General features: G+C 43.5%; 5 protein-coding genes across 9 annotated transcripts; 3 read left to right on the top strand and 2 right to left on the bottom strand.

The window, feature by feature from the left end:
• The first annotated feature begins 367 nt into the window (after positions 1 to 367).
• On the top strand, positions 368 to 4,566 carry hs1bp3 (HCLS1 binding protein 3). Of its 2 annotated transcripts, none has more exons than XM_060062864.1 (7): positions 368 to 576; positions 899 to 1,064; positions 1,299 to 1,506; positions 1,701 to 1,947; positions 2,112 to 2,224; positions 3,071 to 3,212; positions 3,592 to 4,566. In XM_060062864.1, exons 1-7 carry the CDS (start codon positions 551 to 553, stop codon positions 3,812 to 3,814), a joined length of 1,125 nt encoding a protein of 374 aa, XP_059918847.1. In that variant the 5' UTR covers positions 368 to 550; the 3' UTR covers positions 3,815 to 4,566. The 2 variants fall into 2 exon arrangements, with proteins under 2 accessions (XP_059918847.1, XP_059918848.1); XM_060062865.1 differs by having other exon boundaries at positions 383 to 576; positions 879 to 1,064.
• Positions 4,567 to 4,726: 160 nt separating this feature from the next.
• On the bottom strand, positions 4,727 to 6,300 carry pomk (protein O-mannose kinase). Its single transcript, XM_060062866.1, has 2 exons — positions 6,034 to 6,300; positions 4,727 to 5,712 (listed from the first exon to the last, which is right to left on the bottom strand). The coding sequence occupies exons 1-2, from the start codon at positions 6,298 to 6,300 to the stop codon at positions 4,924 to 4,926; spliced, it is 1,056 nt and encodes a 351-aa protein (XP_059918849.1). The 3' UTR covers positions 4,727 to 4,923.
• Positions 6,301 to 6,557: 257 nt separating this feature from the next.
• On the top strand, positions 6,558 to 10,581 carry gcna (germ cell nuclear acidic peptidase). Of its 2 annotated transcripts, XM_060062862.1 has the most exons (12): positions 6,558 to 6,689; positions 6,898 to 7,067; positions 7,168 to 7,234; positions 7,375 to 7,424; positions 7,508 to 7,574; positions 7,660 to 7,727; positions 7,830 to 8,270; positions 8,372 to 8,537; positions 8,710 to 8,854; positions 8,969 to 9,104; positions 9,529 to 9,733; positions 10,103 to 10,581. In XM_060062862.1, exons 2-12 carry the CDS (start codon positions 6,908 to 6,910, stop codon positions 10,332 to 10,334), a joined length of 1,737 nt encoding a protein of 578 aa, XP_059918845.1. In that variant the 5' UTR covers positions 6,558 to 6,689; positions 6,898 to 6,907; the 3' UTR covers positions 10,335 to 10,581. The 2 variants fall into 2 exon arrangements, with proteins under 2 accessions (XP_059918845.1, XP_059918846.1); XM_060062863.1 differs by lacking the exon at positions 6,558 to 6,689 and having other exon boundaries at positions 6,998 to 7,067; positions 7,325 to 7,424.
• A 451-nt stretch (positions 10,582 to 11,032) lies between these two features.
• On the bottom strand, positions 11,033 to 14,866 carry cetn2 (centrin, EF-hand protein, 2). The gene is made up of 5 exons (XM_060062859.1): positions 13,999 to 14,866; positions 13,709 to 13,873; positions 13,358 to 13,486; positions 12,941 to 13,078; positions 11,033 to 12,602 (listed from the first exon to the last, which is right to left on the bottom strand). The coding sequence occupies exons 1-5, from the start codon at positions 13,999 to 14,001 to the stop codon at positions 12,513 to 12,515; spliced, it is 525 nt and encodes a 174-aa protein (XP_059918842.1). The 5' UTR covers positions 14,002 to 14,866; the 3' UTR covers positions 11,033 to 12,512.
• A 507-nt stretch (positions 14,867 to 15,373) lies between these two features.
• Positions 15,374 to 18,937, top strand: nsdhl (NAD(P) dependent steroid dehydrogenase-like). 3 transcript variants are annotated; one of them, XM_060062854.1, is made up of 8 exons: positions 15,374 to 15,647; positions 15,769 to 15,842; positions 15,940 to 16,101; positions 16,715 to 16,861; positions 17,068 to 17,196; positions 17,317 to 17,459; positions 17,706 to 17,808; positions 18,031 to 18,937. In XM_060062854.1, exons 2-8 carry the CDS (start codon positions 15,822 to 15,824, stop codon positions 18,364 to 18,366), a joined length of 1,041 nt encoding a protein of 346 aa, XP_059918837.1. In that variant the 5' UTR covers positions 15,374 to 15,647; positions 15,769 to 15,821; the 3' UTR covers positions 18,367 to 18,937. The 3 variants fall into 3 exon arrangements, with proteins under 3 accessions (XP_059918837.1, XP_059918836.1, XP_059918838.1); XM_060062853.1 differs by having other exon boundaries at positions 15,376 to 15,647; positions 15,798 to 15,842; XM_060062855.1 differs by lacking the exon at positions 15,374 to 15,647 and having other exon boundaries at positions 15,654 to 15,842.
• The last annotated feature ends 109 nt before the right edge of the window (positions 18,938 to 19,046 follow it).

The following is a 19,046-nucleotide window of genomic DNA, read 5'->3' as shown; positions in this document are numbered from 1 at the left end:
TTCGGGCTTGGGTTTACCAAGATCGTGCTTATGATGAATAAAAACTCGGAAGATGTGTAGTTAACATAGCTCAAAGTGTTACTGCCCCAATACTAATCTATATTTCCATTTACACTGAGAATTTTTGTGAATAGAATAAATAAAAGAACAGCAAAATATGTTTTCAGTAGGCCTAAGCCTACAAAAATAATTAGGAATAAGCAAATAATTAGAAAAAATGTCTTACTGCGTATGTAGTGGGAATAGTAGCCTACTGTAATTAAAACGGGATAAAATGTTAAATATAAATGTATTATCCCGGAGTCCAATTGCACGCTGGCTGGGTGGGGAGAACGTGTGGGTGGGAACTGGGAAGGTTGGTGATCACGCGCTACGTACGCGTCTCGACACAGGGAAACACACACACACACACACAGACACACACACACACACCAATGATCGCTTTTGAGTGGATTTTACCCCGTCAATACATCACTACTGTCGTGAGAAAGAAATCGGTTGAATCGACGTGAAGTCCGATTAAAAGTTGTAGCAGTGTACCCCCGCCGTCATGCCCGACGGACTAGTAACAAGCAGGTAGGAAGAGACACTAATAGATTGTTCTTCTTGCGTCGCCTTGTTATTCATGTTGCAACAACCCAACAGTTTTCGCACTGGACATTCAATCGCATTCAAATGAGATGTGAATGTTCTGAATAAAGCAGCAGGTTAACACGGTTTAAAACGTACAACTTAAGCGCAACTTAAAATATTTTTTTTATTTTTATTGCCAAGTCTAAAGGTTTACAGGCTCGCGTAAATAAAGGCATGACTTCAATACATAGTTTCAAGATGTTCGTCGACAGGTACTAGAGACCTAATGGTAAAACCTCTTACAGCAATTCTCTTGTACTACCAGGAGTCTGCAGAACGAGGCCACGGGGATCGACCTGATGGTCCCTCTTTTCCAAGAGGTGCACGGGGCCATGATGACGGGCCACGTTGAGTACCACATTATTGTCATTACAAGGATGGTTGCCTTCAAATCTACGAGACATAAGCCAGGGGATGTAGTGCAACTGGTGGTAAGGTTTTCCAAAGCAGAAACAACCCTTGAATTAGACACAGTCTAGACTCTAGATTAAAGCATTGCTCATTCTGTAAAATAATAAAATGATCAATGATCAAATATACTTTATAACAATATTATCACTTCACTATAAACATTGCAATACTAATTCGTTCATTCAGACTATTGGAAACTATTAACATGAAAAAAATACATTTCGATTCAACTATTTATTTTTCTATCCAAAAAGGTATCCAAAAAGTACAGCGAAATGGACGAGTTTTATTACAGACTCGTCGCCCGCTATCCCAACTTTCCCCTACCTGCCATGCCACGCAAGACCTTATTTGTGGGAGAGAGTGACATTCGTGAGCGCAGGGCGGCCTTTGATGAGCTCATGAAGGCCATAGCTAAGCACCCCACACTCGCTACCTGTTCGGACTTGATGGAGTTCCTAGGTAAAACTCAGCTTCACTATGACAGAGGTGTCGCTCAGAACACTAAGTATGGGTCTGCTCCCTTTATGTGGGCATGGGTAGCACACTAAACTAGTGAATATGGGTCCACAACTTCCTGTCAGTGTTTTTCACAATAAAATGTATATGAAATTTTGTATGTATACAAACATAACTCACTGTGCCTCCTTCTGCAGGCGCTAAGTCCTGTGATGTGGACGTGAAAAGTAGAAATGTGTTACTTGGTGAGGAGCCAGCGGAAGAGGAGGAGGAGGACAATTTCTTCCTAGGCGACGAGGCATTAGCTCCCAGCACCAGAAGACCAGCAGTGCAGCCAAGGAAGCCCAGTCCCATTAAAGAGAAGGAGAACAAAACCAATGGTGATGAGGAGGAGGAGGAGGCGAAGAGTGAAGAGCTGTATCTTGATCCTTTAGGAAACACCAAGTGAGCATTTATTTTTCATGTTGGTAATTATAAAATTCAACAGAAAGCTCAACACAGGTCACGCTTCATTGAACAGGCTACAGCCACTTAGCATACAGTAACTGGCTAACAAATCACTTTGAAATCTGTGCCATACAATAAACTCTTTATTTTCCCTTTCGCAGGTCAATCCCTAAGAAGGCCAAGCCACCGGTGAAGCCTAAACCTATGAATGCACCTCTGTTTGAAGATGACGAGCCTGTGGATACTGACTTCCTTCAATATTCTAATAAAGAAGGTGCAAGCAACACGCATAGAAACATCCAAATTAACCACCATAAAAACACCTCTTGGTGCAACATTAATCTGCGTTTGTATCCTGGAATGCTGAAAGAAAAATCCTCGCTCTTATTCATAACTAAAATGTATTAAAAAATAACAAATTATTAGCCATTTGTGTTAAAATGACGATGACAGGATTATTAATCTCTCCCTGTAATACTGTGACCCGCATTTGTACGTTAGGAAAAAATCCACACCACTTGTTATTTTGGAAAATATATCACTTCTGCTTTATTATGTTCCGAGTGGCCGGTGTGTCATGCCTGACCAGTCATGTTCTCATGTGGTATCCACAAAATGGAGACATTTATTCAAATTGGAAGAGAGCCCCATTTCTACAAAATAAAACTAAATGGCATAGATAATTATCTTCACTATCATAGACTGAGGTGTTTACAACCAAACAAAAAAACTGATTCTGGGTTCACTGGCACTTCATATGTGACACATATTGGACACAGGCTTGTGGTAGTGAACTGGGGAGCATTTAAGGGTTAGAGCTTTACTGAGCGGATATGGATGGCATGGGTAATCCCTCTGACGTTTAATATGATTAATAAAGTTCAAACTTTATTGATACACAGTATTGATCATTGTAGGATACGGTAGTTCTATTTTCTTGAGTGATTTAATTTAAGGGCATAAGATGCAAGAAATCACAGAACCCAAATGCACAAGGCAAAACTACATCAAGGTGAACCCCTGTCATCTAACATTTATGCAACTGCTACATGTCTCTTATGTCAGGCTCTGCACTGTACTTATGGAGCATCTATCGCTCTCTCTCTCTCTCTCTCTACAGGCCATTTTAAGTTGTTTGAGGATCCAGTCCTTGGTGGGACAGTGAACCTGGGGGATTCCCTGTTGCTTCCGACTGCACACGGACAGCAGTCAGAGCCCTCTGCCGGGCTGTTTTTGGATGAAGAAACGGACACACTATTTAGGTACAGATCATGCAACCCAATCCTTTGATTGGCTTACACCTACGCCCGCTTTACACCTGGCCTTAGCAGGCATTTTGGGGAATGGGCTTTGAATCGGATGCACCAAAATGCATCGGACCAGAAAACCGAAAAAGCCGGACCAGACCACATTAGGAGGGGGTCTGGGACACATTATGACCACATCCAACGTCAGTGTAAATGCATTCTACTCCCCAGTACGCGTATAGCGTTCATTTACATCCGAGGGAAGAGGCTCATGCGGGTCTGAGTCTCCAATAGAGAAATTATATGTAACAGAGTTCTCTGAAGAAAAAGTGACGTTAGCTGCCATCGTTTTAAACCCAAAATATAACATTTGGACCTTTGTGTTTCCCTGTAGGATACAGGACGACTTTGACAAGCTTCTGCAGGTGACGAAAAGGAATAAAAACAAACCGTCTACAGCCCCAAAGCCCAACTTGAAGCCGAAACCCACATTGTTGGAGAAGCCTTTGGCTGCGGCGGCTCCGCTGTCTGTAGATCAGCTCAAGGGCCAGATCGACATCCTCAAGTACATCCAACAAAATGAGTCTGATGGCACTCTGGAGGAAGACCTGTTCTAAGTGCCTCAATGCTCTTTAGTGGAAAAACTCTGTGTTCACTCAAAATGATGCAATTATCATGTTCCAAGATTGGATTATCGGTCTTTGAATCTTATTTTACCGCCTTTTGTGAAACCTTTAAGCATTAGCACTTTATTCTGAATATTGTTTGCATAAATATTGATCACACTATTAACATGAATTTATAGACTAATGGCACAAATTACATTTTGTGAGTGACGCAGCAATTAGACATTAAGAAACTAATCCTAATGGCTCAGGCAGGTTACTGGGAACACGTGGCGAAGGTTATTGTTGGGATGGAAAATGCAGTCCCTTTTTATTTTTTTTTAAAGCAAACAGGATTTTTTCTGGACTTTGCCCTTAGCCAGTTTAAATATTGGATTTAACTGGCATTTTTACATTTATGAGAGGGCAATATTGGAAGACTTGATTTTTCACAGGCTGTTAATTAATAACCTATAGGGATGTTTGCTTGTAGAACATTTTCACAGTATTAACGTTAACAGTCTAGTTGAAAAGTCTCATCATTGTGTGTCTATAATTAACAATCAAATACTATGATAATATGCTGTGAGAAAGCTATCTCCATTACTCTTTTTACTACTTTACACTATTATTTTGTCACATTAACATTAACCACATTGCTGTGATTAAATGAAGCTGGGAAATGCCTGTGACCGATTGATTATAAAAAACATACATTTTGTGCCTTTAAGTGCTTCCATCAATAAAGATGAGGACCTACCAGGTTTGGGTTGCTTGTATAAATAACTCTTTGGCTAGACTGAACTGAGATGAGATATTCTCTATTGTTATTGGCCAGCATTTTCCATGTAGTGCATATCAACATGCATTTTCCATAAGCTTTGCCTACTTTAATTTAAATAAGAAAACATAACAAAGCAAATGTAAAATGGGCAGATGTACACACAATTTCAAGATGTGTGTTTAATGAGAGCTGAAACAAACCATCAACAAAACTGCTAAATCCCAAAATTTGATTGTTTTCCAACAAGATAATACCAGGAGAACAGTTCTTGGCTTTCATTGAAATACTTGGTTTTCAAGAGTAGTCCATTCCTGGTCTTCTATGTGCTCCAGGGTCCCTAAAGCATGTCTCTGGAGCCAGCAGCATCTCGCCCCATGTTGGCGTAGACCGACCTGTACACAGCCAACACGTCCAGGGCAGAGGGCCGGAGCCCGGGGTCCCTTCTCTTGCACTCCTCGTGGATCTGGAAGAGGTGGAAGTGCGCCACGTCCCCGCCGGGCACCCTCCCCATCAGATGCCGCGTCACATCGGGAATCTTCCACACGTCGCTGAGGTGATCATAGCCGGGCATCAGCTCGTCTGAAAACGGCTGGCCGCCGCCGCCGCCGTCTTCCTCGCCGCCGAAGGGCCACAGCTGCTCCGGGGCCACAAAGTCCCCCGTGAGCTCCCGGTGACCGCATTTGGCGAGCAGCCCCCTGGACGGGTCCACCTCGGGGAGGGCGTCCAGGTCGTTGACCACCAGGCGGAAGTCGGCCGTGAGCAGGAACTGGGACAGGGTCTTCTCCAGGCTGTTGGAGTCGCACATCACGCGGCAGCCCGCCGGGCTGGCGTGGAGATAGCTCAACGCCGACACGTAGTCCAGGGCCAGGCGCAGCCGCGTCTGCCAGGTGTCGCGGCTGCGGTGGCGCTCCTGGGCCAGCGTGGCGTCCAGGCTGAGGAGCGAGCCCAGCGGGTGGTACTCTGTGACCAGGAGGACCTCCTCCGGGCACCAGCCCACAAGCTGCACCACATGGGGGCCCTGAAGGGTCTGCAGCATGGTCACACCGTGGAGGAAGTCCTCGAGGTACTCAGGTGAGGATAGAGTAGACAGGGCCACCTTCTGACCACGCCACTCAGACAGGTAAACCTGGAGAGAAACATCATGATATTGGGATTGAAGTCAAAGTTAATTTAAAACATGCTTAGTCTAATGCAATGACATAGCTTCAATGGTTTAAGTAGTTACATTTACATTTAGGGCATTTAGCGGACGCTTTTATCCAAGTTCTACAAAACTCATTGTAACTTTCTCCATGTGTAGAAATTGTAGAATTTCTAGTGAATGCAAAAAAAAAAATGAAAATATAATATCCAACATTTGAAACACTACATAATAAATACCAAAATGGATATGAATATTTTCCCGATGCAAACACTAATCAAACATTAAGATGAGGGTGTCGCCTACCTGCTTGACTGCTCCCTGTCCGATGAGCTTCAGCTTGCGTACCTCAGCCTTCACCTGCGGACACTGCAACCAGGGGTAGCAGGTTTTCATAGAAGCCATTCTGAAGTGTCTGGGCGGACAGCCCATATGAGGTGACATCGGGTGTTCATCGCTTTGATGCAAAGAGTCCAGGTACAGGTAGATCAACACATTGCCAAACAGTAGGGCACCTAGGCATACAAACACCACCGGAACACTTGTTGATGTGGGGATGTCCCGCCGGGCCATCGTGGTAAACACGGGACCTTGGGAACGAGTGTTCAGTGTTAACAACTTTGTAGGAACTGATATACATACATTTTCATTCACCTGACCTCACGACATTTTAGTCATATCTTGATACACACCCAAAATAGTAACTAGCTGTAAAAACATAGCAGGCTCATAATTGCAATTGTAACATACTTCCGGAACCAGAGCCCTCCAAAAAGGGGGCAGCAGCCGCGGCACTGGTGCTCTGGTCCACCGGAAAAGGAATCCACTGACTGCGCTGACAACTTCCGTTTTAACTGAAACGGTTTTTGAATCGTCATTCGACTCTATTCGATTCGTTGCTCAGTACTTTAATTGATACATTTTCGTTACTGATAAGACTGGCAGCGTAAAAATCACCCGAGGTAAATCAAACACTTAAGCTATATATCTCAATTATAATTGGAAATAGTAAGTGCGCTGTGTTCTAACTTGGGCTTTAAGTCTCCATGTTTCCACACGTTGTTATCTTTATTTCTCACAAGTAGAGGTGCATAGCGAACGTGACTTTTTAGATCACAATGTCCATAATTAAACAGAAAGCTTACTCTTTCTCACTCTGTTCATAACCAGAGGAGCGGCAATGACTTCCGAGACACACAACTCGTTCAGAGGAGCGGACTTCAACCGGCGTCACTGTTCAGTGGCCGATGCTGACCCGCAGAAGGAGAACCACGACCCCGTGTTCAGCGGCTACAGACACAGAACCAAGTCTGAGTCCAGTGATGATGACTTTGACCAGTGTAAGTTATTAAGACTAGGTAAACTAGTCCTAACTGATAAGAAGAGCACCCTCATAGATGTACATAACACGCCATGCCTGCTTTGCCTTTCTATTTGCAGATCTTGAGGGGGCTACGCCAAAAGGAAAAGCCCCACTGCAGAAACAATGTACTGCAAAGAAGAATAGGTATGCAAATGTCATGCATGTCATTTTAAGTTCCTTCAGATTTGTATTCATCTTCCCAGGTGCCTGACGATTATTACATCTTTGTTGCAGGTCCGCTATCGGACGTACAACTGTTTACAAATTGGTGTGTATCTTTTCAGTTCACATGTGGTGGAGGTGAGCTCAGACAGTGATAATGGCTTTGAAAACTGTGAGTATTGAGAGCTGGGTTTTGTTAAATGAGTTATGTAGTGGAAAGTCGTGATTTTAATGTTCTGTTATTGCCTACCAAAGTTCTAGACCGTATGAAAACACCCAATGCCAAGCCTCAGAAGACGCCATCGGTCAATAGCGATGTCAGGTGAATAATCAACTGGATAATGTTGCTCAAGCGGTTCATTTTCTGTTCTCTCTCATATCACTCTGTATGTTTTCTTTTCATTTAGCTTAAAAAACTTTATTGTGCTTGACTTCTCATCTGACGATGAATTCATCCAGAAAAAACCTTCAAGAGGTAACTATTGTTATACTTGAAGCTGGGGCACACACAACATTAATCTAGTGACAAGACAAGCAATTGAAGCCGCTCTCCATTTATATCTTGTGGTTATTTCAGGGCCAAAGAGCAGTCGGACTCCGGTATCCCTTGCTTCTCTGAGGACAACACTCGCGCAGTGTGACTCTCCGGTCTTCCACAGTGACAGCGACGACGATGACATGGGCATCGTTGTTAAAAGCACCTGGAGGACACGTCACAAGAAGCCACAGGTGCCCACAAAGACTCCCAAGCCCTCCAACGTGCTGACTCTTGATGAAGACGAGGGTTCTCCCCTGGTGTTTCAGTCTCCTCTGCCTCCCCCTCGCATACCTGATCTCAAAGGGCCCACGCATTGGACCGCCACGCCGCTCACCGTACCCCCCACCCATCCTGCCAGAATCCAGTCGGCCCCTTCCAAGTTTGATGACTCCAGCAGCTCGGAAGAAGAGTTTGCCTCCCTGCTGGAGAGGCTGAAAAGGAAGAAAGTTGTTAGCGTCAACTCACCAGCAACAATCACAGGTAGCCACTGCCAGTGCACGTAGCTTTATCCGAAAGCTCAATCAGGCTGAATTGTGTTGTTGTTGTTTGTAAAACTTGTGGTTATATATTTGTGAATTTAGATAACCCGTGGAAGCCCCCTGTGGCCATAGCGACGGTGAAGGATCCGAGAGCAATAGTGCCTAAGTCAGTAGAGCGCAAACCCGTGGTTTTCAAGACTCCGGGAAGGCCTACGATACCAAAACCCACCTACAGTCAGACGGAGCCCAGACCGGGCCCACAAAGCAGGTATATCACCATAGGGCTAAAGAAAGCTAGTGATCTGTTTTTATATATTTTTGAATCAAAGCATATCCAATTCTCAGAAAGAACACACAGCATGCTCGCTAACCCAGTTAATCCGTCTGCACTGATTATTGTAACTTAATATTGCATCGCATCTTTGATCCGACTCCCTCAGAGTGCCAACATGTAGAACCCCGGGCTGCTTCCTGCAGTCGCTGTCAAACCCCGAGTCCAGTTACAGGCGCAACTTCAAGCAGACGAAGGAAAGCCTCACCAGCAAACTCTACGCGCTGTACAACACCAGTGTGTTTGATAACCAGGTGAACAATGGGTCCAAACTAAAGGGAGACGTGCTGGTGTTTGTTTTACCGTACTTTGTTGTTCTAGTTTCCCGAAGCAGCATCGGCCTGTATGATGAGCATTTTACCTTGCAGCTCCCCACTGATATGTCCGTGACCTGGAATAAAAAGTTGAGGAAGACTGCTGGCTACTGCATCTCTGGTCAGGAGAGGGCGGGAGGGAAGCGCTACACGCGCATCGAGCTCTCGGACAAAGTCTGCGACTCCGCAGGTAACCGCATGGACCTGCATGGTTCATCATTTTTTGCATAATGTTTTTTGGGGTGTTATCGTCTACCAAACGCAAGGGGGTTTATGGACCCATTACGTTCTTGCGGACCCTCCTTGCGTCCACCGCAAGGGCCTGATGTGCGCCTCCCCAAAATTCTAACCTTGGGTCGACGCAGCAGCAAGGGCTGTAAATGGTCCGCTCACTAAAACCCGACTCAGAACCAAAACAGGTTCATGACTACGTCGAAGCGTCTGCGTGGTCCTTGCGTTGGGTCGACTTCGAACCATAATCGGCCCTTTTGTTTCCTGATATATCCATGGCATCTTCTAACATAGTGTTGACTGGCGCAAACACCATTCCTATGAGTTTCACTGGGTCTCTTTTTCAAGGACGGTAAACTCAGCCTCCTTCTGCTCCCACCTAGATCGTCTGAGGGACACGCTGGTCCACGAGATGTGCCACGCGGCCACGTGGATGATCAACGGCGTGAGGGACGGCCACGGAAGCTTCTGGAAGCTGTACGCCCGCAAGGCCACACTGGCTCACCCCGAGTTGCCCATGGTCACGCGGTGCCACAGCTACGAAATCAAGTACAAGTTCCAGTACCAGTGCACCCGCTGCAAGAACACGTACGTGCCAACAAGCATGTTTACATGTACACAAAGCCGATGCATACATGTGATTATTCAAATATTGATTGCGATTTCGATTTTTGTGTCAAACGATCTCCAAACTAATATAATTGAGTTGAAACTATTTTATTTTATTATGTTCATTTATTTTATTGATTAAAGGTTTTATAGAAATTGCGGAAAAGCTGCAAACATATTTGTACATTATATTTGATTTGAACATTTTCTGTATTTTAAATTTCTCGATTACAAAGTTTTTTTTGTGGAGGAATGCTGAATAAATGCATCATGTTTTCAATCTCAAAAACAATCCTTTGAAAATTCGTGTCCCTAACTTTGATTACCGTTTTTGCTCGTCCACCACAGAATCGGTCGTCACTCCAAGTCCCTGGACACCACGAGGTTCATGTGCGCCCTGTGCACAGGCCCCCTGGTGCTGCTCACCCCGACCAACACGCGCGCCCCCGCTCCGTTTGCGGTTTTTGTCAAGGAGAACTATGGTAGCGCACGCCAGGAGCTGGAGGGGAAAAGCCACGCAGACGTGATGAGAAAGCTGAGCGCAGACTTTGCCACTAAAGCTAAAGTCAGTCAAAGCTGAAGAGCAACGGCCTCATCTGGTTTGGGAGGGACTTACTTGGGTTTGCTTGCCTGATTGCCATTACTTGAAATACTCTTAAACTTAAAAAGCGAGACATTATTTTATTTTTTTAATATTTGTTTTTCTATTCAATACTGCAAATAGTTTACATTTCCCTTTAGCGTTTTTTGTAAATGATCGTTAGGAATTCTTGATGAAATTGTTCATTTGTGACTTACGTTTGAATAAAGAAACTTTTTAAATTGTCTTTAATGTGTTCCATTTGAAAGTAGTTTGAAGGATTTAGTTGCATCTATCCATGAGGTTGCAGATTGCAAACAACTAGATAGACTAGCCAAGTTTCTGGTGAGGAGGTACCTTGAAAGATTAAAGGAATTATAGGTCATAGTTTGAGTAAGAGCGACTGAGATTGTTAATTGAGAGCACGTCCTTTCTTCAGCCATTCGTCTGGTCTGTCAGCCGTCAACGACAAATATTTAAAAACATTGTCCCAAAGAGAATCGTAATCCATTTAAAGTAGACTGATCATTACCATTGTGTGATGTATGTAAATGTTTGCATAGCTAATACCTAGAGTAGGCAAACACTGCGATTTACCAACAGTTCATATTCAAACAAGAATGAAACCTAGTCACATGGGCTAAATGATGTACAATTTTTAGTAGGCCTATCGGACCGATTATACACACAGGCATGAAAACTGCTTAAAGATATTTATTTAAACACACATTTATATATATATTAGATATAGATATCAATTGGTGTATATCTGCCGCTGCAGTTGCTATACATTTTACAAAACATTCAAGGACACTAAAGACAAATTATCCAAAAAAGGAATGGCAAATATCGAATGAGAACATCCTCAATTCAGTGATGAGTTTTGGGAAGAGAGACACCCAGGCTCGGAGGGAGAGACTTGGATGACTTCCCTGATTTTGTCAGGAGGAGGCCCCAGAACAGGCTCAGACGCAATTACAAAAAGGTAATACCATGAAGCAGAGCGTCCTAGAAGCACATACGAGAGACGGCGAATATAGATCATGCTGAAACAGAGCGTTCACAATGCAACACACACATTGAGAACACATCCCACTAAGCAGGTTTAAATAGGACAGATATGATTACTTGTAAAAACCACAAATTGATAAATAAATTAATTGATCAAGCGACTGGTTTAAAGACAGGAAGCCCGGCGCGAGTCCGCATGAAAGAAGAGGTGTCGGCTTACCGATATCAGGCACTCTGAGCATCCACTTAAACATATGAAATGATAAATATATAACTACTGTTGCTTATTATATTATAATAAGGCATGATTTATTATACGGTATAGGGAGGTCTTTCCAGAAAATGTGCAATAATGTGGCGTTAGACCACAAACTTTCACTGTGATTCAAAATAATAGACCTCTTTCTAGCATAATATACTGTTAAATTTGTAAACCTCAATGCATCTTTAAAAAAGGTAGCCTAAAGGATATGGCGTGACAGAGAAATATAGGGGGGGGGTATTTGAGACAGAACTACATTAAATAACAAAGATCAAAACAAAAACAACAACCCCTGCTGCTTTCCTCTAGTGCACCTATCCATAGCACCAACCAACCCTGTGTCTGTGTGTGTTGGTGGGGGGTCAAGGTTACCATCGTTAACAAAATAACGAGCACTAGGTGTGAAAAAGACTTCCGTTTACTAAAATACATATAAAGACGAGGCTGTACAAAAAAACCATAATTAAATTAAACTATTGTGTATTTACAAAAATAGACAAAATAATTTATAGAGAAAATGTATTTTGATTTCGTCTTTGTCAATTAGTCTTTGGTGGATGGTTGTTCATCTGTCCTAGGTGAATACATTTTCAATGCTATGGTGGAGTTTTTATTACACAATAGGTTTTCTGAAAGTTGTAATCTTTCCCCTGACAAATGCCCCATATTACAAAAAATATAATAAAACGTATACTGAAAGTAATAAAAAAGGAACCTGTTACTAAGCAATTATTTATTTTTAAACTAAACTAAAGTAGCAAACTGGCGTTAAAAACAAATGGATTCTGAACTAAAATTGGAAATAAAAAAAGGGAAATTACATGAAAAAAAATGAAAAATGCTTAACTATAATAACCTTGGTGTGTGTGTTTATCTATGTGTCTCATACATGACATACACTTCATTCAGTAAAGGCTTGTCTTCTTCATGATCCGCAGGAATTCCTGCTGGTTCACTTCCCCATCTCCGTCCCGGTCCGCTTCATCGATCATCTCCTGCAGAGGAGAAGACAACAATATTGATGGAGCTGGAGCAGTTTATGACTTTTAAACCTTAATTTAACTCTGGAATCTACATTAGGATGGTAACATCAGGCTTTCATATATGCGGTTGATTCGTGCTGTGCTTGTCAGAATCTAAACATGTATGTTATGAATGAAACTCTATGGGAAACTTGCTCCAGTTGACGTGGGCAGCCTGGGAACAGTCCCAACACTCACAAAAACAAAGAGGTCTAGGAGCTTTGCGTCATGCCGTGTCACAGAGCCGTTGGCTAAACATGGCCGTCTCTATATGAAGCCACTACATGACTCTTTGGTGTGAATGAGTCTACCTGGAGTTCTTCATCTGTGAGATTCTCTCCCAGCTCCTTTGCCACCCTCTTGAGATTTCTGAAGGAGATCTTCCCAGTCTCGTCATCATCGAACAGACGGAACGCTTTCAAAATCTCCTCTTTGGAGTCCTTTTCCGCCTTTGGAGAAGACCAAAGACAAAGAAAAAAATAAGATAAATTCAAAATAACCACAAAACGGAAAAGCAGTTTGTTTGCTTTGTAGTGATTGATTTATGCTTAACGACTTGCAAAAACAAAATACAACAGAATACTGGACAAATGGCCTTGGAGAAAAATAGCTTACTACTTTATTACACCATAGGGTTCCAATGAAACAAAAGGCCAGCATTATGTCACAAACTATCATTGTTGTGCGATTTCTAGACACATGTAGTGGCCCCTCCAATCGGCTCTTACCATCTTCTGTGTCATGACAGAGAGGAAGTCGCTGAAAGAAATCTTGCCCGTGCCTTCTTTATCCACGTCACTTGTCATTTTCTTGATTTCCTCCTTCTTTGGCTCGAACCCTAGTGCTCTCATGGCAACCTGCCCTCCAAAAAATACCATACACATAAAATAAAAAAGACAGACCTATCACACACACACACACACACACACACACACACACACACACACACACACACACACACACACACACACACACACACACACACACACACACACACACACACACACACACACACACACACACACACACACACACACACACACACACACACACACACACACACAACTGTATCATCACACCTTGAGCTCCTTGACATCGATGTGACCGGAGCCGTCGGTGTCAAAGAGCTCGAACGCCTCCCGGATCTCCTGCTTCAGCTCCTCGGTGAGCTCGGGCTTGGGGCTGGTCTTCTTCCGAGGAGGGGGCACCGGGCCCTGCAGGGACGGTCTCTTTGCACTGGTCGCCTGGTGTGGCATAGTCAAAGGATGATGCTGTTGGTTTATCGTTTCGCTGCCTGTATCATTTTCAGGATGCTTAGCGAATATATTTAGGATTGAAAAAGTAATTGAACATAGGCACATTTACTCACCATACTGTGGATTTATGCTGAAGATGAAGAAGGTAAGACGCGGTTACCTGTTTCAACCTGTATGTTTTTGTAACGGCAGCCTCTCTCTGGTATAATTTAGGTAGGTGATGATTATAAAACGCCTTTATTTTATTGCCTGATCATAACAATACGCCTTAAACAGAATTTTCCGACTATAATTAAGAAAAAATCCGTTGTCTTCTGGGAGGACCTATCAATACAGATTTGGCAGTAGGCTACAGCATCTGCTCCTATGTGAAACAAATCGATTTTTATGTAAAGTGTATCTTCGTCGCACCGGAGAGCGGATACGTTGCGTTTCATCTATACGGGAGTCTGGTAGATAGACATAGGCACACAAGGTGAAACAAATCAAACCTACCGTAGAGCGATAATGTGATTGGTGGGTTGAGATCACGTGACCCAGCGTTTGTCAACAATCGTGATCACACACTCGTTGTACAATTGGATACAATGTATATGCCTATGCACCGTATGCAATCACCTTCTGATGCTGGTATTGGCCATCAACCGACCACTATCGAACCTGCCCGCACGCTCTCCGTAGCCATCCATCCAGCCCTGAGCCCTCCGTTAAACTTCCGGTCGTTAAAGTCTGTCATTGTAACGATAAAACGAACTAGGGATTTGATACAATGGGTCATTGTTTCCGTGCCTTCAGCAATATTTTATTGGGACAATTTGTAGAAAATATTCATTGTTAAATGGTTTGGTATATACCACAGAAGGCTCTCTCAAATTATGTCTAAGAAGTGTAATCTAAATAAATGCATAGTATTTATTTAAATATACTTTATTGTCTATCACTTTCTGCAACCAAACAAATGGACATGAGCAACATCTTGAGACCTTTGTTTGTTATTTGTTATTTGTCATTTCAGATTTTGCAATTCATTACAAAAATGTTCAAGCCTTCTTGGTTGCAATGAACAGGACTAGATTAATTCTTATCAACGTTATGTACATTGTTGCTGAATTACACAATCATAACTGCAAGTTCAGAAAGAAATACCATTATGCTGTTGCTTTCATAAAGTAATTTGAACTGAATCTATCCACTATTCTGAACTCATAAGGTTAAAGTTGTAAGAATTGTTCTTTGTCATTTTTCTTATTTTTTTACTTTTTATTGTGTACATTTATTTCACCTATATACTTCTTCCTCTTTTGATCTAATTTATATTGATCTTATGAACTTGTTGTTGTATGGTTCGTTGTCCTGTGTATACTATTTATCGCAACACAATAATTTAATAAATACAAATGTAAATGCTATTCCATGGACTTTATGGTGTGACCCTGGTCTGACCAAATGCGTGTCTCTTACCGGTTCACCTCTCCACAGCGTTTCCATTGTGATTCATGATTTCCGCCAACCATTGGTCCTTCGAGCCGCTCGTTCCGCCCTTCGACTAGCGTCAAGACCAATTCGCCCAATCACAGCTCAAGCGCCAGAACGCTCATGGACAGCTGACGAGAGACCGGCAATCGAGGCTATCCATTGGTCGAACAAATGGCGTTCTTTGACGTATGTCAACCCTATTGGTTTAGGAGAAATTGTTACCTATGGTGCTGAGCGGGCTTCGTTTGTTCGCGGATACAGCATCAAGTTCAGCCATCGACTTTAGGTAAGTAGATCAAACTATTATGTTATACCGGATGTAGTTTTCTAAAATGATATACTTATGCAGGTAGTTCATGTCTGCCTATATGTCAAAAGGGAAATGTAAGTACCTTAATATTGTGCAGGTGTACATGAAAAGTCTTTCTTTCTCCAGTGCTGCTCACTTTGACATCTCATAATGACAACACGCGTTCGACCGGTATGTTACAACAATATCCCACTCCAATACTGCAATTCATCTACTTGGTCCTACTCTGTTTCACCCTGTTAATCGTGTGCATGTGTGTACTTCACAGAGCAGTAAGCGCTGTGCAGTCATAGGGGGCTCCGGGTTCCTTGGCCGACACCTGGTGGAGAAGCTTCTGGAGCGGGGCTACTCCGTCGCTGTTTTCGATATCCGCCAGAGTTACGAACTTCCTGGTGTCACCTTCTACCAGGGAGACCTCTGTGATAAAGAGGCAGGTTTTAAATTATCCCCCTATTGTGTGATGCTTGGAGCAAATGTCCTGTCATGTTTGCCACTGAATTCTACAGAGAGCTAAGGTAACTGGTGTCAATTAAAGGCACCCAGTGCAACTTTATGTAAACATTCAAGGAAAAATAAACATTCAATTTCTAGTCTTTTTTTACACGTAGTAAGTTTCAATAACTCCATACCATTACATATCGACATTCAAGGAGCAAAGATGAGACGTCGTTGTGTGGTGAGAACTGATAGAAAATCGTAAACAACAACAATCGCCGGTGGGGAGAAGCCATTTTTCCATTGACTGGAAGCCTGCTTTATTTATTGTAGGTTACAAAAAATAAAGAAAATGGCGGCATTGTTGTTGTTATCGATTTTGTATCAGTTCTCACCACACAACGACGTCTCATCTTTGCTGCTTAAATGTCGGTATGTAATGGTATGGAGTTATTGAAACTTACTACGTGTAAAAAAGACTAGAAATTTAATGTTTATTTTTAAGCCTCGAAAGTTGCACTGGGTGCCTTTTAATGTAGGTAAGATTATTCACAGTGTATATATCCCCCCTACCCCCCTCTTCTGTGCCCTGGTTGTCTGTGTCCCAGGCCCTCCGGCCCGCTTTGAAAGACGCGCCCCTCGTATTTCACTGCGCCTCCCCGGCTCCCGCCAGCGACGACCGGGCTCTGTTCCAGCGGGTCAACGTCCAGGGAACGCGTACCGTGATCCAGGCCTGCACGGAGTTGGGAGTCCAGGTGAGAGCATATGTCGCCCACACCACAAAAATATGTATGTTGCAACGCATTGGCAAAGAAACTTTTCCCCTGTGAGTTCTAAAGAATGTATAAGGTCAGATCACATAAGATGGTATTTTATTAAGCCCAGAAGTGAAATAATTCTGGGCGCTGGGGCGCTGGTTTTTTATTAACCATTTATGTTCTTTCTATACATATTTTCCCAGAAACTGGTTTTGACCAGCAGTGCCAGTGTTGTATATGAGGGCGCAGACATAAAGAATGGGACAGAAGACATTCCGTACGCCGCAAAGCCTATGGACTACTACACAGAGACCAAGATTGAGCAGGAGAAGGTCAGAGGCCATCAATACAAACCATGAATGCTGCTTTGTGAAAACCACCAAATCAATGGTGTGTATTTGTGTCTATGAAATAGTTCCATTGAGCCGTGTTTGCGTTTTTTGTTGTTGTAGTTGGTCCTACAGGCATGTGACAAAGAAGGGGGCCTACTTACTGTCGCTATCCGGCCCCACGGCATCTTTGGGCCCCGCGACCCTCAGCTGGTGCCCATCTTGGTGGACACTGCTCGCAGGGGGAAGATGAAGTTCATCATTGGGTAAGAGGATGCAAGGTTTTCGTGGATGGAGGCCATACACACAATTTCGTTCCTCAGGCCATGTTCTTCTTTTGTTAATCGAACTGACTTGGTTTCTGTCTGTCTCTGTCTCTGTCTCTGTCTCTCTCTGTCTCAATTACATTATCTGTCCATCTCCTTTTCACCCCGTCTCCTTCTCTGTATGTGTCTGTCGGTCTCCTTCTCACTCTTTCCCTCTCCCTTTCTGTCTCTGTCTCGCTCCCCTAGTGATGGGACCAATCTGGTCGATTTTACCTTTGTGGAGAATGTAGTTCACGGCCACATCCTGGCTGCGGAGCACCTGAGACCAGAGTCGCCGTTGTGTGGGAAGGTGAGTGATCCCTTTTCAGCACAGCCACACCCGTCTAGCAGCGAAACATGAGGGTGGAGGCACATTCTTCCTTTAAGTCGTGAATTGTATCTTTATATTTCTCAGTCCCGGGCAGATGAATTAGATCTGCGTGTTTATCACAGTGCAGCTATCGTATATAAAACATTTTTGAGTATAGGAGTAGTTAAGCCAATTCTTTATTATTTTGTCTCCTTGTTATAGCCTTACCACATTACAAACGACGAGCCCATCCGGTTCTGGGACTTCATGTCCAAGGTGCTGGTAGGGCTGGGCTACGCTGCGCCGCGCTACCACCTCCCCTACATGCTTGTGTATGGCTTGGCCATGCTGCTTTGGCTGCTGGCCTTGCTCCTGCGCCCCCTGGTGGCCTTCAAGCCCACCTTCACTCCCATGAGGGTGGCCCTGGCAGGCACCCACCACTACTACAGCTGTGAGGCCGCCAAGCGGGACATGGGCTACAAGCCGCTGGTCAGCCTGACGGAGGGCATCAGCCGAACGGTGGAGAGCTACCCTCACCTCAGACACGGCGCCCCCTAGTGGTGGTTCTTACGAAACTCGGTTTGGGTTGTGATCTGATTAAATGTGATGTTGTGGACATACACGCCCACATGGGTTAACAATGCTGTAAAAAGTGTAAATTCCCCAAAAAGATTTCCAAATATGTGTTGAGCTGGAGAGTTCCGTTGTTTGATTTATAGTTTGAGATTTCAATTGTTTAATTGTTTAGTTTGTTCTCTTTTTGTGTCTGTATCATGAATGACCTCATAGCAGCGAGCGCCACTGTCTTGTGGTTGTGTGACCAGCAGATGGCAGCAAACAGCCCCAGACAGTATTTTGGTGTGAAGCTCAGCACAATGGATTCATGCCACTATTGCCTGCGTTTTAACAATTCACATATTGAATCCATACATTCACTTCTGTGACATTGGATTGAATAATATGGCATGTAGCATTTAATTTGACAGTGCTGTTGTAAACGTATTATGTAAAAAATGTATGTCAAATGCTGATCACCTCTGATGATTGAATGGTATGAGTTCCAACGAATGTTGTCAGATCGTCATGGAATAAAATGAGGGGTTGGGCCAATAAAGATGCGACTATCAGACCTTACCTTTCCTCATTCCATCTCTTAACACAACACACAGTGCACCTTTTTTATGTGATTCAATTCCAGTGTATGTGTAAGCTGAACTCGACGACGTAGACTCGCATGC

Source organism: Gadus macrocephalus, chromosome 10 (genome assembly GCF_031168955.1).
Source record: "Gadus macrocephalus chromosome 10, ASM3116895v1".
Lineage (NCBI taxonomy): Eukaryota > Metazoa > Chordata > Actinopteri > Gadiformes > Gadidae > Gadus > Gadus macrocephalus.
Note: the sequence above shows the minus strand (reverse complement) of the source record. Positions and strands in the feature narration are given on the sequence as shown.

Bases quoted from the DNA above. Each gene is read 5' to 3' on its own strand.
- nsdhl (XM_060062854.1), top strand. From the start codon at position 15,822: ATGACAACACGCGTTCGACCG. The intron at 16,862-17,067 runs GTGAGAGCATAT...ATATTTTCCCAG, and splicing joins GCACGGAGTTGGGAGTCCAG to AAACTGGTTTTGACCAGCAG. The intron at 17,809-18,030 runs GTGAGTGATCCC...TCCTTGTTATAG, and splicing joins AGTCGCCGTTGTGTGGGAAG to CCTTACCACATTACAAACGA.
- cetn2 (XM_060062859.1), bottom strand. The intron at 13,079-13,357 runs GTAAGAGCCGAT...TCTTCTCCAAAG, and splicing joins CTGTCATGACACAGAAGATG to GCGGAAAAGGACTCCAAAGA. The intron at 12,603-12,940 runs GTAGACTCATTC...TCTCCTCTGCAG, and splicing joins TCACAGATGAAGAACTCCAG to GAGATGATCGATGAAGCGGA.
- hs1bp3 (XM_060062864.1), top strand. From the start codon at position 551: ATGCCCGACGGACTAGTAACAAGCAG. The intron at 577-898 runs GTAGGAAGAGAC...TTGTACTACCAG, and splicing joins GACGGACTAGTAACAAGCAG to GAGTCTGCAGAACGAGGCCA. The intron at 3,213-3,591 runs GTACAGATCATG...GTTTCCCTGTAG, and splicing joins GAAACGGACACACTATTTAG to GATACAGGACGACTTTGACA.
- gcna (XM_060062862.1), top strand. From the start codon at position 6,908: ATGACTTCCGAGACACACAACTCGTTCAGAGGAGCGGACTTCAACCGG. The intron at 7,425-7,507 runs GTGAGTATTGAG...TGCCTACCAAAG, and splicing joins TGATAATGGCTTTGAAAACT to TTCTAGACCGTATGAAAACA. The intron at 9,734-10,102 runs GTACGTGCCAAC...CGTCCACCACAG, and splicing joins TGCACCCGCTGCAAGAACAC to AATCGGTCGTCACTCCAAGT.
- pomk (XM_060062866.1), bottom strand. From the start codon at position 6,300: ATGGCCCGGCGGGACATCCCCACATCAACAAGTGTTCCGGTGGTGTTT. The intron at 5,713-6,033 runs GTAGGCGACACC...GTTTCTCTCCAG, and splicing joins GACAGGGAGCAGTCAAGCAG to GTTTACCTGTCTGAGTGGCG.